The following is a 16,080-nucleotide window of genomic DNA, read 5'->3' as shown; positions in this document are numbered from 1 at the left end:
ATCTATAAATTAGATACATACAAGTCACTAAAATTATAAACTAGTTACATACACGAAACTAAAATCAATACATTAGATACGTAGATGTAACTAAATAATCTAAATTAGTTACAACTTGACTTTTACCTCATGATCAACACATGATTTTTCATTCTCGGCAAATGTTTTCAATTTCTTTCGACTGCGACTAATGGTTGAGTCGGGCTGAGAGGGGGGCTATACGATGTCACTCCCAATGGCTCTAAAATCAACCTGGGAAACATTATAAACAGTTCTTAGGATCTGTGTGTCAAACTAATTACTTTGAAATGTAAATTATGGTACCTCTTGTAACCGAATGGACTGCAATGCAGATTCGGATACTCTGGCAGAAGAAGACCATATCAGAATCAACGGCCTAGCATCGTCTTTAAATACTGTGCATAAACCCAAAGACTCCAATTTGGGTATACACTCGTACGCCCATACCTGCAAAGGTAGCAGGAAGGCTTCGAAATGGACCTTCTTGGTTTTGGATGGGCTACTTGGGCTGGCAACTTTCTTCATAAAACTCCTCACGGTCAACATGAAGTGATCCCATACAACATTTCCCCAAGGGAATCCGTTGAATGTGGCCGGATCATCAACCATCTTTATGTATGATTTGTTCTTCATGGCAACTGTTCGTTGGCCCGGGAGAAGCACATTATAGAGAAGAAGAAACCAGACTCGCTTCTCAACGTCATTCCAGTCCTTGTTGTCCTTGATGAGTGTTGCAATGTTGCTCCGTGTGGCAAGTGCCCATTGCTTGAAGGTTTCAACATATAGACCTCCTGGTGCAACCTCATCGTACTCCGTCGCCTTGTAGGAGTCATCTACTCGCATGCCTGTGATAATTAAGACTGAAATCTTCCCTGGTGAACTCCCTAGGGACGCCACCAATCTCTATATGTTATTTATCTTCTGCTTTGGGAAGTCCGTCAAAGTAACTCGTCCTCATCATAAGGTTAATGAGGATCTTAGAGGAGCGGGTTATCGAGGGCATCTCCAAAAAATGGCCAAAGCAGGACTCTCTAAACAGATCTGATTCCTGTTTCGACATGGCAACTTCTTCAATGAAAGACATGACGTTCCCGTGGAAGTTGAAGTTGAGCTGCCCCACAGAATCATCTGTCACGTATCTGGTCCAACCCTATAAATAAAAAAACAGTAACATTACAAACAATGGTCTTCAACCATGGGTCTTCGAAATCAAACTTCTAGTCACAACCAAATTTCAACATCATTACAGCCGATCCAAACATGCACCCAAACAAGTTTTGAAAAAACTACCTAAACTCACTCACCGGAATCAGGTTATTCGTTAGTCATGAAAAATTAGGAGTAAATTATCTTATACTAACAAATTTCAACATCAGTACAACCGATCCAAACATGTACCCACACAAGTTTTGAAAAAATGACATAAACTCACCGGAATCAGGTTTTCCTGCCTCTGATTAACGTCACAGTATGAATCGGACTCCTCGCCGTCGCTCGCTCTCCGACGCTTTGAATTTGGGGTTCTATTTGCCAGACTCTTTTTCTTTTACCTAGACGACTCGGCCTCAGTTTTCTTCTCCGTCGTTTTCTTCATCGGTGACGAACCGACCCTAACACTCCGCCGCGGTGGAGTTTGATCGAGAAGTTTGGATTTTTGGTTTTTTTTGGAGTTTTCATGGCCTTTTACAAGTTTTCTTTTCTTCATTTTTGGGTAATCTCTTTTCGTCATTTTGGGTATTCTGTAAATGGTATGGGCTTCGGACAAGGACAATGGTGGTTGAACTTGGTTCGCGATTTCGGTTCGCGAGTGGTTGAACTTAGGTTAGCGATTTGGGATTTGGAGAGGGCGATTTTGGATTTCGGGTTCGCGATTTGGGGGTAAATATAGGGTTAGGTATCAACGCACAAAACCAGGAAAAGGATAGGGAGGTGACGATGAACGTGAAGGAAAGAGAGGATGACGGTGAAGGACTCGGCGACGGTTTCGTTGGTTACGTTGAAATGGTGGAGAAGGAAACGAAGAGGAGGAGAAGAAAATGAACAGTCGCGGGAAGGGTTTTTATATAAGGAACGTTTATATGAAAAGAGGGAAATATATATGGACAAAGGCATAATTGTAAATGTACACATCATATTCAAATAACTACTCCTACATGTGTCATTTTTCAAAAAAGATAGTAATGTATCCAGATCCTATAATTTAATCCTAGTTGTGGCAAATTCTATTAAGTTTAAGTTTGGTTTCCACTTTTCATTCAATGCATTTTTCCGCGTGAAAGTTCACGTGCTCTCGCGGATTGTAAGTTGTAACTAATTTTTTGGCATACTAAAATTTCTCTCATATTATTGTGTTTTTAATAGAGATGGCAATTTGACCCGTTACCCGCGTTCCGGCCCGTTACCCGATTTATTCGGGTCGGGTAATACCCGTTCTTTTTGGGTAAACGGGTAATACCCGTTACGGTTTTAACGGGTCCGGGTACGGGTAACGGAATAGCCATCCCGTACCCGGTTACCCGGGACCCGACCCGTTAACTTTTAAATATTTAAAAAGATAATAAATTTTTATATGTTGCAATGAAGATGACCAAATTTACAATGAAGATGATCAATTTGCAATGAAGATTTATTTTGTATTTTTTATTTATTTATTTTGAATTTTAATGTTTTTTATATTGTAGTAGCACTTTGATATTTTTCACCTAAATTTTATTATTTTTAAACTTTATATTGTTGATGGATTTTTATTTTATAAACGGGTAAACGGGTAAGCGGGTCTACCCGACCCGCTACCCTTTTTTTAAACCGGGTAAACGGGTAACGAGTCTAATATTTTTAACCCGTTTACCCGGCGGGTATCCCCGTTACCCGGCCCGTCTCAAAATCCGGGTAAACGGGTCCGGGTAACGGGTAAAAAATTATAGTGGGTACGGGTAACGGAATAGGTGTACCCGGCTTTACCCGTACCCGTTGCCATCCCTAGTTTTTAACTCGTCTTGAATTTTCTAGGTTTTTTTTTTTTTTTGCTTTACCTGAATCAATTTAAAACAAAATCTGAATTAGAGAACAACATATTTACCCTTTTGCTTTAGACAATGTTGTCAATAAAGTTAACAAACCCATATCATGATCGATGTTACACATTGTTCTCTCTCTACATATGTGTATATGTACTTGTGGATTTATATATCTCCTTTAAAGCAACCAAAAAATAAAATTGAATGAATAACTGAGAGGCTTTTGCAATTAGTTAATGCTTTGAAAGGTCATAGCACTTTTGAGTTCTTCATGCTCTAAAATTGGGAGGCAATGTTTCCTCCATAAAATACTCCTTCCTTACAGTCTCCGCATCACAAAATCTCACCTATATAAAAAAAAATGCAAAAACAGGTCAAGAAAACTAAAAAACATAACACAAATTAGTATAAATTTCTTCAAGTAAAGTCAAAGTCAAGCGCTAGTGTGAAGAGAAAAAGCATCAAAATGATTAGAATTCTCATTTAAGAGTCAAAATTGGATCGAAAAACACTGGTGACGTACTAAGGAAGCGTATGATTTCAACAAAGGCTTAACGAGTTGCCAAATCGGCCTGAACACGAACGGAGCTTCGATGAACAGAACTTCGTCCAATCGCTTAGGGTAATAGTAGTAAAATACGTCAAACTGCAAGTAGCAAAACGTATCGAATACGGCAAGCAAAAGATCAGAAATAAAAAGTGTAACTAGAGAGAGTGAAAAACCATCAAACAAAAACTTAGGGAATATAATTTTTTAGCAATGCAATTCGACAATCGTTTTGACTTATTACCAAAAAAGTCAAGTAACTTATATCCGCGTTCTCGGCACCAAAGCCGCGAAGATCAAATATGCCGAGTATTGCTTGTTTCCCTTCTGGCAATTTTCTCAACGCCTTTTCGATCAAAAACACACATAGCTTCTCATTCTCTATCGGATCGTGCATCTGCATCAGATTACAATATAAGTAATTTTTCTTGAGCCTCCAATCAAAACACGCAGCTTTAAGTAATTTAATTTAGCCCTAATCAAGATCTTTTACCTTATTAACTAAACAGCAGTAGAGAATATTCCATACCTAACAATATTTCACTATATACTAGCAAACCTGCAAACACTTTTTGTGTTTTCAATAAAGTCACAGAATTTACAGCTAACAAAAATTGTTCGCTGACAAGATATTATATTCCATTTCTACAACAAACATATATAGCTCAAATAGAAGATCTTACACTAGGTATATGTTTAGACGCCACAACCATAAGGACAGGTCTGTGATTGACATCAAGGCAGTCATGAACAAATGCTTTTCCAGTCTCGGCTATATTCTTCACGGAATCTTCAGTCAATTCAGACACTCCAAACTCTTCACGCCATTTCTGTTATCAAAACCAAAACACAAATATTGATTTGAATTACAAATTCAACCAAGCGAAATAACGCGGAATTTAAAAAAAAAAAAAAAAAAAAAAAAGATTAATTAGAAAGAGATTTACAAATTACAATGGCTTTGGTCAATTTGGTAACAGCTTCGTCAACGGAGAATTTCCGGTCTTTGAGAAACCAGAGAATCATATCCTCGTCGTCCCTTCCATTTTTCCCGACCGGAAGGTTTCGAAAATCTCTATCGAGCCTCTCTTTCACTTCCAAAACTAGCTAAAAAATTTCGGAAAAAATCTCAATATCATTAAAAAAAAAATGATTTGATAATCCAGTTTTTTCCACATTTAAACAGAGCGGAGAGAATGAGAAGTGCCTTGTGAGAATCGTTCTGGTCGGAAAACGAGCTTCGGATTGAGAATCTGGCGATTCTTTTCCGCGAAACGGAAGGGATAAGAGGATAAACAATCGGGTTGCCGAGACGGAGAAGAGCCATTGAAGAGGTAGAGCACTAACGACGATTGAGAACGGTGTCGTTTTGTATCCTTTGAGATATATGTGAGCTCTCTGAGTGGCGCCACGTGGCATGTGATTAGGATGGCAAATGCCAAATGCAAGTGAGACGGTCAATATTTTTTATTTACTCGTTGAATATACACGTTTGCGCGTGGAAAAGAGAAAGAAGAAAAAAGAGAGAGAAGGAAATTGATGAAAGAAAAAGTTAAGAAAAAAAAAAACACACATCATAGGAAGAGAGAGAGGCGGGAGAGAAGAAGAGAGAAAAAAAAAAAGTCACATGTCCTCGTTTGATTTAACCACTTAATCAAAGTTATAAAACCATTGGTATTTATTATCTATGTTATGGATAAAAAATGAAAAGCGATATACAAAATAACAATTATAAATGATTTGATTAAAAGTTAGAATAAACTGTTTAATCCTGAGCTTATTTGGGTTGAAAATCACATCCTTCCGACTTTGAAATTCGAGCAAAAGAATTTCTTTCGTGGAAAAACGTGAGTGGCAGGATTTCATTCCACTAGATGAGCGGTGCTGACGAAAACCAGCGGAAATGGTTTCTTTCTTACAATTAATCTTTGCTTTTTTTATGTTTTTTTTATAAAAAAAATTATGAACCATTGGATTTGTGATAGTTACAAATCCAATTGTTCTTAAGTCTGCCGAAAGTAAATGTATTATGACCGGAAGGAAATTCATTTCTACTTACATGGAGCGGAAATTTCCTTTCCATACCGAGCGGAATTTCAATTAACACTGGAAGGAATAATTCCTTCCAGTCAAACCCATAATTCAGTGCCTCGTAGAAATGGAAATGCATTTTCTTCCACAAGCCCAAATTAAAATTGCTTCAGCAAAACAGTTCAAGTTTTTTTGTTAAACTTTAAAGTGAGACAGTCAATCTTTGGCCGTCAAAATTTTTACTAGTTTGCTTGTGTTAAAATACGGACACTAAATTTTGAGTCTAACTATCACTTCATTTTAAAGATTAGTAAACTTTAATACACAATATTTTATTATTCTTGAAATGCTATTGGTTTAAAAGCAAAACCTCTCAAACTTACATCAACACAAATGTAAACTAAAACCTAATAAAATTCACAAGATCACGGATCATAAAATCACCAAATGCTCGAACTCAAAGTTTCTAGAGAGTATATGTCTCTCGCATTTTCATAATCACTAATATAATTAAATTTGATTATTAATATAAATTATTGTTTAGCACATTGGTTTTATAGCAAAATGACAACTTAATATGTATAATTTGATGATTTCGAGTGACGGGCTATAATAAGTTTTAGACAATAGTTAAGGAATAGATCGGGGATTTTTGTGTGGGAAGAATTTGTAGTTTGGTTACAAGCGTGATATAACCCTCTATTACATAATGTGATGAGGCCATGAGAGATGACCCAGGGCCGGCTCTACCTTAAGGCTTTTAAAGCATTTGCTATAGGCTCGCAAGGAAAAGAGAAGGCCACAATGTGTTGTTTAAAAATCAAATAAAGCCAAAGATATATTTAATCTAATTTGTCTTTTGCACTAATCAGGTTAGTTGATTTTACTTTTGTGAAGCAATAAATATACATCAATAAATTATTTTTTGCCCTCAAATTTGAGCCTAATTTTAAAATTTAGCTTTAGGCCTATAAATATGTCTAGTCGGATATGAGACGACCCCCCTCTTCGCTAGAACTCGAAACATGGACCTTGAAGTGTTGGAAAACGACTAGTTCCTAGCAGCCAAAGTAGTGGAATCGGATTTGACCATCATCGACATTCTCAGCCCGTTGTTTGAGCTCGGCGGTAGCTTGCGCAATTTTGTTCTCCGCGGAAGAAACAAAGTTGCTCACTCGTTTGCTCTATCGCGAATCTATTAGAAATAAGTCTTATGGTGGTCCGCAAGTCTTATCGTGGTCCGTCACCTCTTATCGCAACAATTGTTATACTATTTCATGATAAAGTGATTAATCTTTATGTATAAAAGTCTTCTCTTTTTTATTTTTTTATACAAAATAATTGAGATGGATAATATATTAATTTTCTATGACATGCCTTTTTTTTCCCTTTCCCTTTCCATATATATCTTAATTCTTATTAAACAACATATGAGAAAACTGATTTTCTTAATACCAATTATATTTTCATTATGCAATAAATGATAAGTACGAAGTTAAATAAAATAAAAAGGTCAAGAAAAAAGGCAAACATACACAAACTCTCTCTCTCTCTCTCGGAGAAGAAATCAAAGTCATTGTTCGTTCTCCGATTTATTGGTTTTTCCCATTTCGATTTTCAAGGCTCAATTAGTTGAAGTTAGTTAAAGTTAAAGAACAACATATATCAGTGTAACAACTTTCCATATATGTATCTATAGGTAAGCAAGACAAATCTAATAAAAGTTCATCAAACATACATGGTTTTGTTTGTGTGCCATTTTCTTTTATTTCTTTTTAGGCAAAACGTACCTTCAAACAAAAAGATTTAAATGCAATATATATATACAATATAGAAACTAATTTACATGTTGTCAGTTAATTTCTTAAAGTTATTCCTTTATGCCCACTTCTTGGTGAGGAAATCTTTGGAGTAATGCCTAAGCTATTACCATCACTTAAGGAGAGATATTGCAAAACTGACAATGACTTTACAAGAAGAATTCAACTCCTTTTCTATCCGAGGCCAAAGAGTCATTTGAAGACGTTTTTTTTTTTTTTTTTTTTATAATGTCATTTGAATTTTGAAGACTCCATATGAGACTTTAACTCATATATATATTAATAATATTCTGTTTTTCCTTCTTATATACTTCTCTTGCAAGAAAAGTATTGAATGCGTATGACACATTTTTTGGGAGAGAAGAGACACAGATATCATATCACTCTAATGGCCAATCTATACAGAACATGGATTTTCAAATCTATTTGACGTTTGGGAATTTGTAATTAATATGGTTGTTGGATTAGGGTCAAAGTCAAGTTCAATATTGTACATTTATTGCTTGCTCTTTACTTTTATAATAATCTATTAAATCATAAATAACGATTCTCTTTTAGTCTATCACTCTATTGTCTATGAATCGATATATTACTTACACTAAAAAAAAAACCCTAAAAATAATAGAACATAAAGTATTGTCATTGTCATTGAAGGAACAAGAACACGGTTTAGTATTTTATAAAATACGTATATATTTTCATTGAAGGCCGGATGCGTTTGTAAATTTAATTATTGCTCAAGAATAAATTACTAAATTATATAAATCAATGACCAAACCTATACCAGGTAACAATATAAAAGACTAATTCGGCTATAGATAAAGATCAAAGATCAAATTCTCACCAAGTAAAATTGTTAGCACTTGGATCCCCAACTTTTTATTTAGTGATAATTCGGTCCCTAATTTACGTTTGTGGCTTAGTCTTAATCCCGTGGGACCAAATTATCACTAAGTAAAAAGAGTTGTTTAGCTACCGATAAATATTACGGATTGAATTCTTACTAATAAATAGAAATACAAAATTTTAGGTAACTAGCCAATTAAAACGTTTGAAATTGATATATAGTCAACTAAAACGTTTGGAATTGATATATAGCCAACGTTTCTTAAATCTTAGGTAAATAGCCATAAAGATGACGTGACATTCCTGATTTGCTCTTTCATTGAAATAAAATGGTGGAGTATTTACGTCAATTTATACGTGTAAATACATGGACGCAACTATTTACCTCAGATTTACGAAACATTGACTATATAGCAATGTGAACCTGTAAATATGGTTATATATACCTAATGGACTCATCATGGATGATTTCAGCAAATAAAGTTGGGGGCATTTCAACAACTAAGTTTTTTTTTTTTTTTTTTTATGTTTTAGCTTTGTAGTTCATAGATTTGAATAATCGTGGCAGGATGAATGTTGGTGTAGGACTTCGTCCTTTTTTTCTTAAGTGAAAAAATGGCCTTGCAATTTTGAATTCTTGTTCAGTTGTGAGAAACTCGACCCAAAAGCCAGATCATAGCTTTTTTGGCTCGATCCATGGCAATGACCGAGCTCGAATGAGTATGTCAAGCTCGAGCTTACACATCTTAATATCTAAGCAGTAAGTTGGAGACAAAGTCAAAGGAAAAATGGAGTTTGTCAAGATCATTTAGACTGACTCGTTCGAACCACCTCCTAAAATTCGGATTAAGGAGGACATGCCTCAGAGATGGATAGAGAAGACTATTTCATTGGTGACTTGTTTTCCTAAACGTACGAAGCTCAAAGGACGAATCATATGTTATGATATAGAAGCTCATATCCTCGTATAGTCGACATGCAATCTTCTTATTATCATATACTAGTATATTTACTTATGTGTTACAAGGTTCTAAGCTCGACTCACGTGTACTGTTCAATTGTTCCTTTGTAAAAATCACATTTCCTCTCACTATTGTTAATTCTATGTACGATCATTATTTCTAAAGTTTAATGTTACTATCACACCATTATGACTACAAAATCAAGAGTGAAAATCATATCCTAAAATAAGAGTTCAAGGTCCATTAAAAAAAATGAAGTTGACCTTTTACTTGTAAAAATTTAAGACTCTTTGAAATAAATTCTCTCGTCAACAAGAAATAAAATAAAATAAAAAATAAAAAATAAAAAAAGTTAAACCTTTATAGCGTTAAATCTCATGGTGTACAAACGGCCACCATTGGCTACCATTTAGCCGTTAAGGCTTTACCACCGGCTTAATGGTAGCGGTACTACCGTTAAGCCATTAATTGCTACCGTTAGCTTAACGGTAGCGGTAGCTAACGGAAGTGCTTAACGGCTACCATTAAGCCGTTAAGAAATAAAAAAATTAAATTAAATTAAATTTTCAAAGGCTGAAATTCATTCTTACAATTTTTTAACGTTACAAATCAATAGAATACTGCATAACGGTACAATTTGAGACCACTGGCAAATGTGAATCGGTATCCTTCCGCTGACATTGGCTTAATGGTAGCCACTACCGCATTTAATGGCTTAATGGTAGCCATTAAGCCGCTTACACGCGGATGGATGGACGGCTACCATTAAGCCAATACCATTTGTCCTGGATGAGTTAAATCTAACATATTTGTAATGACATATATGAATTTATGCTTTCGTCACTTACCTTAAGCAAGTATAAATGCAACACTTTTTTTTTCTTTCGAATCGGTCACTGAACTGCCCAAAAAAAAAAACACTTAGATTTCGTTAAATATTTCCAAATCTACTGAAATTCTAAAACGGTAGTGATTTTTATGATTATTCTAGAAGATAACAAAATTGCGTCAATTTCAGCCATTTTTTTAAGGGCAAACTAGTAACGTAATCATTTTGAAACGTTTTTTTTAAGATCTAGTCAACGTTTGGTAAATTTTGTAATCTAACCATTTACTGAAATTTACGACTATAAAATATCGAATATACCATTGTGTGGTTTAAATTAGTGAAAATAAAACAGTAACCAACGTTTGAGACCTACTAATAAGAAAGTCAACGACATCATCAAGCTTAATACACACTTGGATTCAAATTTGAATATTTAAAAGGAAAATCATTAATGAATATAATATAGGAAACAAATAAATATTGATTGAAAAAAATAACTTGTGAATCACCAGTATATTTCCATTAATTTTTATTTATAAATTATGCATTTTTTTCAAATTTTAGTACTGTAACAATTATAATTTTTTTTATGCCAACTATAAACATTTTTTATACGTTCAAAACAAAAAAAAATAAAAACATAAGTACTTCCTGATTAATGAAATATATTCGTGTGCATTGAAAGAGAAAGTCAATAAAAATCAAATTTATCAAATCAGAGCAACTAATTGACCTACGAACCAGAAAATAAAAATATGATGAAATAAATTCATATAGCGTGTAATAAATAAATCAAAATAAATAGGCGATTTTGGCTGTGGTAAAAAAACGTTGACTACATGTGATATTCAGCCGACTTTTAAACAAATGATAAACATGTAATTTGCTAAATGACTAATAAAAGTCACGTCATCAATTATGACCATGTTTGAAACTTAGCTGAAACGTTGACTAGATTGTAATTTCCACGTTTGAAGTGGTTTAGTCCTTGTAATTTTTCTTTTTTAATATTATATAAAAAAATACTATTTTCGTAAAATCCAACCATGCAACCGGAATTTTGATCAGGATTTTAAGGAAGAGGCTCCTCTACAGAATGAGAGAGAGTTTGACTTATTGGGTCAACTCCAATACTATACCACGCAAGTTTTGTGATTCAATGAATCTCTGTATATAACCTTGGACTATTCTTCTCACTTTCTCATCCAACTCGAAAGCTTCTGTTTCCCACTTGGAAACCTTATTCATATCTAATGTAAGAAAACATTAATTGCTGTTATTACTTATTACATATGAAAAAAAAAATGCAATGCATAATATGTGCGTGTATTTACGGCTATTATTAAAAAAATTGTAGCTTTTGAGAATCCATAAAATCATAAATAAAATAGACGTATTTTAACAATGTAGCATTTTTTTATTATTTTTTTCTTATAGATGTGGACATTATATTTTGGAAGGATTTGAAATTAAAAGTCTTGAGTTGATCAAGACCAAAAGGACATGGACGATAGATCTCTTACATATAGATTCCTCTCAGTTTTTCAACAGAAAAATATTGGCATAATTAATTCAAATTGTAGTACACAGAACTATAGTACCAGGTACTACTCTTGTAGCTGTACAGGTTTGAATATTATTGGTGATCTCAATTTAGATTTTAACTTTTGTTATATATGTAAATATTATGAACATTTTCAAAATACTATTTATACACTAAAAACAAAACAAATATTACGTACCAAACAAGCATTTGACACAATTCAAAATTGAGATATTGAAAATTATCCAACAGTACATCAAATTCTCATCAAGTCACTGACCTAGTCATACATAAACAGAATAATAGTCAAGAAAAGAGAGAGTTTGATCAGATTAAAGCCTTTAATAACTATCAAAGAAAAAAAGAAAGCAATACCAAATACATGCTTATCATGAATTAAAAATTCATAAGCAATGAACTCACTAACTAACAAAACTGCTATATTGTGTCACAACAAGCAGTTGATAACTTAGAAGGCCTAAAATAAAATTGGCATCAAGAAAATGGCACCACAAAGTGTCCCACAATAAAAATAAATGGTGGTCTTGTAATTGGAAAAACATGAACACTATCCATCAAACTCATCCATAGCACGCCTTAAAGCACTGATGCGTGGACCTCTTTCGCCACTTGATAAAAATGTGGCGATGAACTTGAACTTTTTGTTTGTTTGAGCACATATTCTTTGTCCTATTAGGTCAACGGTGTATCACATTCTGCCTAGAAAATTCGCAAAGAGCCTTCGTGGGACGCTATAGCCATGTATAAGGTGATCAATGCCGTTACATGTTTATGTGAAAAATAATATAAAAACTCTATGGGGGTAATGGTGATTTATTTGATATGTATATATAAATTTCACTTAGGCAATGATAAATAGATATATATATATATATATATACGTATATATATATATATATACATGAATAGAGATATGGGTGAAGCTGTGTAGGGCTCACGGGGTCCAATGCCCCTTCAAATTTTGAAAATTGTAATTTTTACCCTATGATATTTATAAAATTTTATAATGTTTAGCCCAAATTTATATAATGTTTTTAAATTCGTTTTTTCAGCGACGTCAGGCCACGTGGCCAGATCTGGTTGAATGGTCTTTATTTTACTCTTCTTCACGTCAACCGAGCTCAAAAAAATTATTTTTTGCGTCGCTCTAAAATGTACCCGACACAAATATAGCGACTTCTAATAGGTATTTTGTAGTAGTGGCCCCATTGCATTTTTTTTTTCAAATTTGTCTCCCTCATTGAAATTTCTAGCTCCGCCACTAGGTAGAGCCACCTTAGGCATAGGATAGACAAATGTTCCCCTTGAACTTTTAGAAATTATAATTTTTATCCTAAATTTTTTAGCATTTTTTATATTTTTGGCCTAAATATACATGATTTTTTCTAATTTGCTCCCCGAATTTATTTTTTCAAATCTATCTCCCTTACTTGAGTTTCTAGCTCCGCCAATATATATATATATATATATATATATATATATATATATATATATATCCCTTGAATTTTGATAAAACTGCAATTGAAAGTTCTTTTATTGATCAAATTCGTTATTTTGACCAAATTTTTTTTTTTCTCAAAGCCGGAGGGGGAAAAATGGGGAAAAATCTATAGTACTTCCTTAAAATAAATGAAGAATTTTGAGAAGGGAAAAAAAATATTGCTTCATTGTTAGATTATCTGAAAGAAGTTAGGGAGTTATGTTAGCCCCCTAAAAATAAATATGTAGTTTTGTCATTTTCTACGTATATGAAGAGCAGTTTGGCTGGTTGAGGATATTCTTTTCCTTTTTTTTCTTTTGCATTCTTTCTATTCTTGCTTCTTTTTCTTATCTTTTTGAAGTTCCTGAAGATTGAAAGTAGATTCCTTGCTTCTTAACTCATCCACCATTAATTAAGGAATATATTTTATGCAGTATATGAAGGTCGGAATCAAGTTCTTTACACAAGTATTTTTAAAATGACCGCTCTAGCTTATTAGTCTTTTTAAAACTTAGAATTGTAAAATAGTCAACGTTTTAGTAATATTTGATAATTATCCAATCTTTGATGCAATAAGACATAATTACCCTTATTTTTCCCCTAATTCTTTGTCAAAAATAAATTAAATGAAAATAATTTATCTATACCTAAATACTCTCTCTCTCTCTCTCTCTCTCTCTCTCTCTCTCTCTCTCTCTTCATTACATTTTTAGCCATAGCGAAGGTTAAAAAAACAACATCTCGCAGTAAATAGTTGTTAATAACTGTTAATAAGTTTATATCAGAAACCTATTAACAGTTATTACCGACTATTAGTTAAAGCAGAAACCTATTAACAGTTATCAACGATTATTAACTGCGCTTTTTATGTTTTTTACCTTTGTCCATGGCTAAAAAACATGTGACGAGAGAGAGAGAGAGAGAGAGAGAGAGAGAGAGAGAGAGAGAGAGAAGAGATCATAATAACTAGGGATTTTGAATAATAAATTAGATTTTATTAATTTCGAAAATAAATTATATTAACTAATTAATAAGGGTAAAAAATGGTATAAACAATGTGCCACATAAGCAGAATGGCTATAAAAAAAATTTGAAACGTATGACAGAATGAAATTCTTAAGTTTGAATAGGCTTAGTCAGTTACAAAACTCTTTTTAAAAACAAAATTATATATATATATATATATATATATATATATATATATATATATAACGTAGTAAAAATCGCATTGGTCCCTAATTTTAGAATAATAAGCTTAATCCATAATTTTTTAATATTCTATATTATCATGAGAATTCTAAAATATGTAGTGGGAAATCAATTCTAAAAAAAAAATGTACTCGTGTAACTCATGGCTGTATATATTTGTTGATATTTCTTAGATATTGAATATATTGGAGAAAATTTTATAACTAACTTAAAACATACGTCATTTTTCATATTTCACTTATATTTTTGAAACATTTCACTAGTAAGTGTTTTTCTTTTTCTCGGACAAAAATACCATCATGTTTCAAAAATTTAGCCAGAAATTATTTAAATATGATCACCAATTATTGAAATATAGTCAATAACTATTGAAATCTAGTTAAAAATTATTGAGATATGGTCAATAGTTATAGAAATATGGTCAACAGCTATTGAAATCTGATTAACTGTTATTCAAATCTGGTTAGCTGTTATTAAAATCTAGATTATTTATTAAAATTAAAATGTTCAGCGACTAATATTGAATTTTTTTTACGAAAAACGATTAGTTTCGACTATTTCCATAATATATTATATTATGAACATCATGTTGATACTATTGCTATTATTATGTGATCCGAATTAAAGAAAACATACATATTTATATATACACATTATACATATTTATATTATATTATATTTTATATATATATATATATATATATATATATATATATATATATATAATCCATGCAACTTGATAAACGCTCACACTTTACAGTCAAATAACATATTTGAGGGTCAAGTTGAAGTGTTGTTTGTCAAAGTAATTGATTGTGTGACAAACATATAGGATCGTACAAAACTTATGAAAGGGCTCGTTATTCTCAATCTATCATATCATTATTGCGTCTTTAAATTTGTCAAATATTTGGGGCACAGTTGAAACCATATAGGGAAGCTTTAAGTACTTGATTTATTTCACTAAACTTTTATCATCCGTGGGGTATAGATATGTTTTTCAAGAACCCTTTTTTGACCTCTAAAAGAAGCGTAAACGAAAAATAAATAATTAAATAAACATCACTTTTACATACCAATGGGTTGATCATGCTAGTTTGATATTATTGATATACCCCATGTGAAAGAAAGAACTAAAAGATAAAATAAAAAGTTGAAAAAATTAAATTCCTATCTAGCAGACCTTGTATAAGGACTATTGATGCTTTTAGAAAAGAAAAGAAAAACTCGCAGTTTCTCAACTTTCCTTTCATGAAGATGAAAATAACATGGTCTCCACAACAACATAAAAAAAATTAAAATAAGATGACCTATCACAATCTTCAAACCTTTAAGTAGGCACTGAGATTTATAAATTATATAGTAATGACCTATATCTCTAATGGGCATTGAATTTTTTCTTCTCTATGTATGAGGTAAAAACACAACATTATTTTTTCTTCTTTAGGAGACAAAATATTTTATACACGCTTGAAAAGCACGCATTGATATTATTCCGGGCGTGCTAATACCATAATTTTTTTTTCTTGTCGTTTTTGCAATCATAAAAAATATGTCCCAGAAGTTTTCCCAATTCTAGAGGGTATATTTTAGGTGACCATATTATGCTAAGCTCTATTATAGGCAAGGCCAAAATACATAAATATTAAAATAAAAACCATATTCGAAATTGGAATCCACATCAGAAAATGTCCAAATTTCATCTATATCTAAAGAGGGAATGTTATCATTTCTTATTCCGAGTGCAATGTATT

General features: G+C 32.6%; 1 protein-coding gene across 1 annotated transcript; it reads right to left on the bottom strand.

Moving 5' to 3' along the window:
- Window positions 1-3,095: 3,095 nt before the first annotated feature.
- On the bottom strand, window positions 3,096-4,939 carry LOC149383541 (Sec14p-like phosphatidylinositol transfer family protein). Its single transcript, XM_089629094.1, has 6 exons — window positions 4,793-4,939; window positions 4,540-4,692; window positions 4,269-4,415; window positions 3,830-3,982; window positions 3,562-3,684; window positions 3,096-3,385 (listed from the first exon to the last, which is right to left on the bottom strand). Exons 1-6 carry the CDS (start codon window positions 4,910-4,912, stop codon window positions 3,308-3,310), a joined length of 774 nt encoding a protein of 257 aa, XP_089485220.1. The 5' UTR covers window positions 4,913-4,939; the 3' UTR covers window positions 3,096-3,307.
- Window positions 4,940-16,080: the final 11,141 nt, after the last annotated feature.

Source organism: Urtica dioica, chromosome 10 (genome assembly GCF_054948205.1).
Source record: "Urtica dioica subsp. dioica isolate 48M chromosome 10, U.dioica_male_clone48M_v1_H2, whole genome shotgun sequence".
Classification (NCBI taxonomy): Eukaryota; Viridiplantae; Streptophyta; class Magnoliopsida; order Rosales; family Urticaceae; genus Urtica; species Urtica dioica.
The sequence above is the reverse complement of the archived record's forward strand: the minus strand, read 5'-3'. Positions and strand labels throughout refer to the sequence as shown.

Bases quoted from the DNA above. Each gene is read 5' to 3' on its own strand.
- LOC149383541 (XM_089629094.1), bottom strand. From the start codon at position 4,912: ATGGCTCTTCTCCGTCTCGGCAACCCGATTGTTTATCCTCTTATCCCT. The intron at 4,693-4,792 runs GCACTTCTCATT...GAAATTTTTTAG, and splicing joins ACCAGAACGATTCTCACAAG to CTAGTTTTGGAAGTGAAAGA. The intron at 3,685-3,829 runs GTAATAAGTCAA...TGCTACTTGCAG, and splicing joins TAAGTTACTTGACTTTTTTG to TTTGACGTATTTTACTACTA.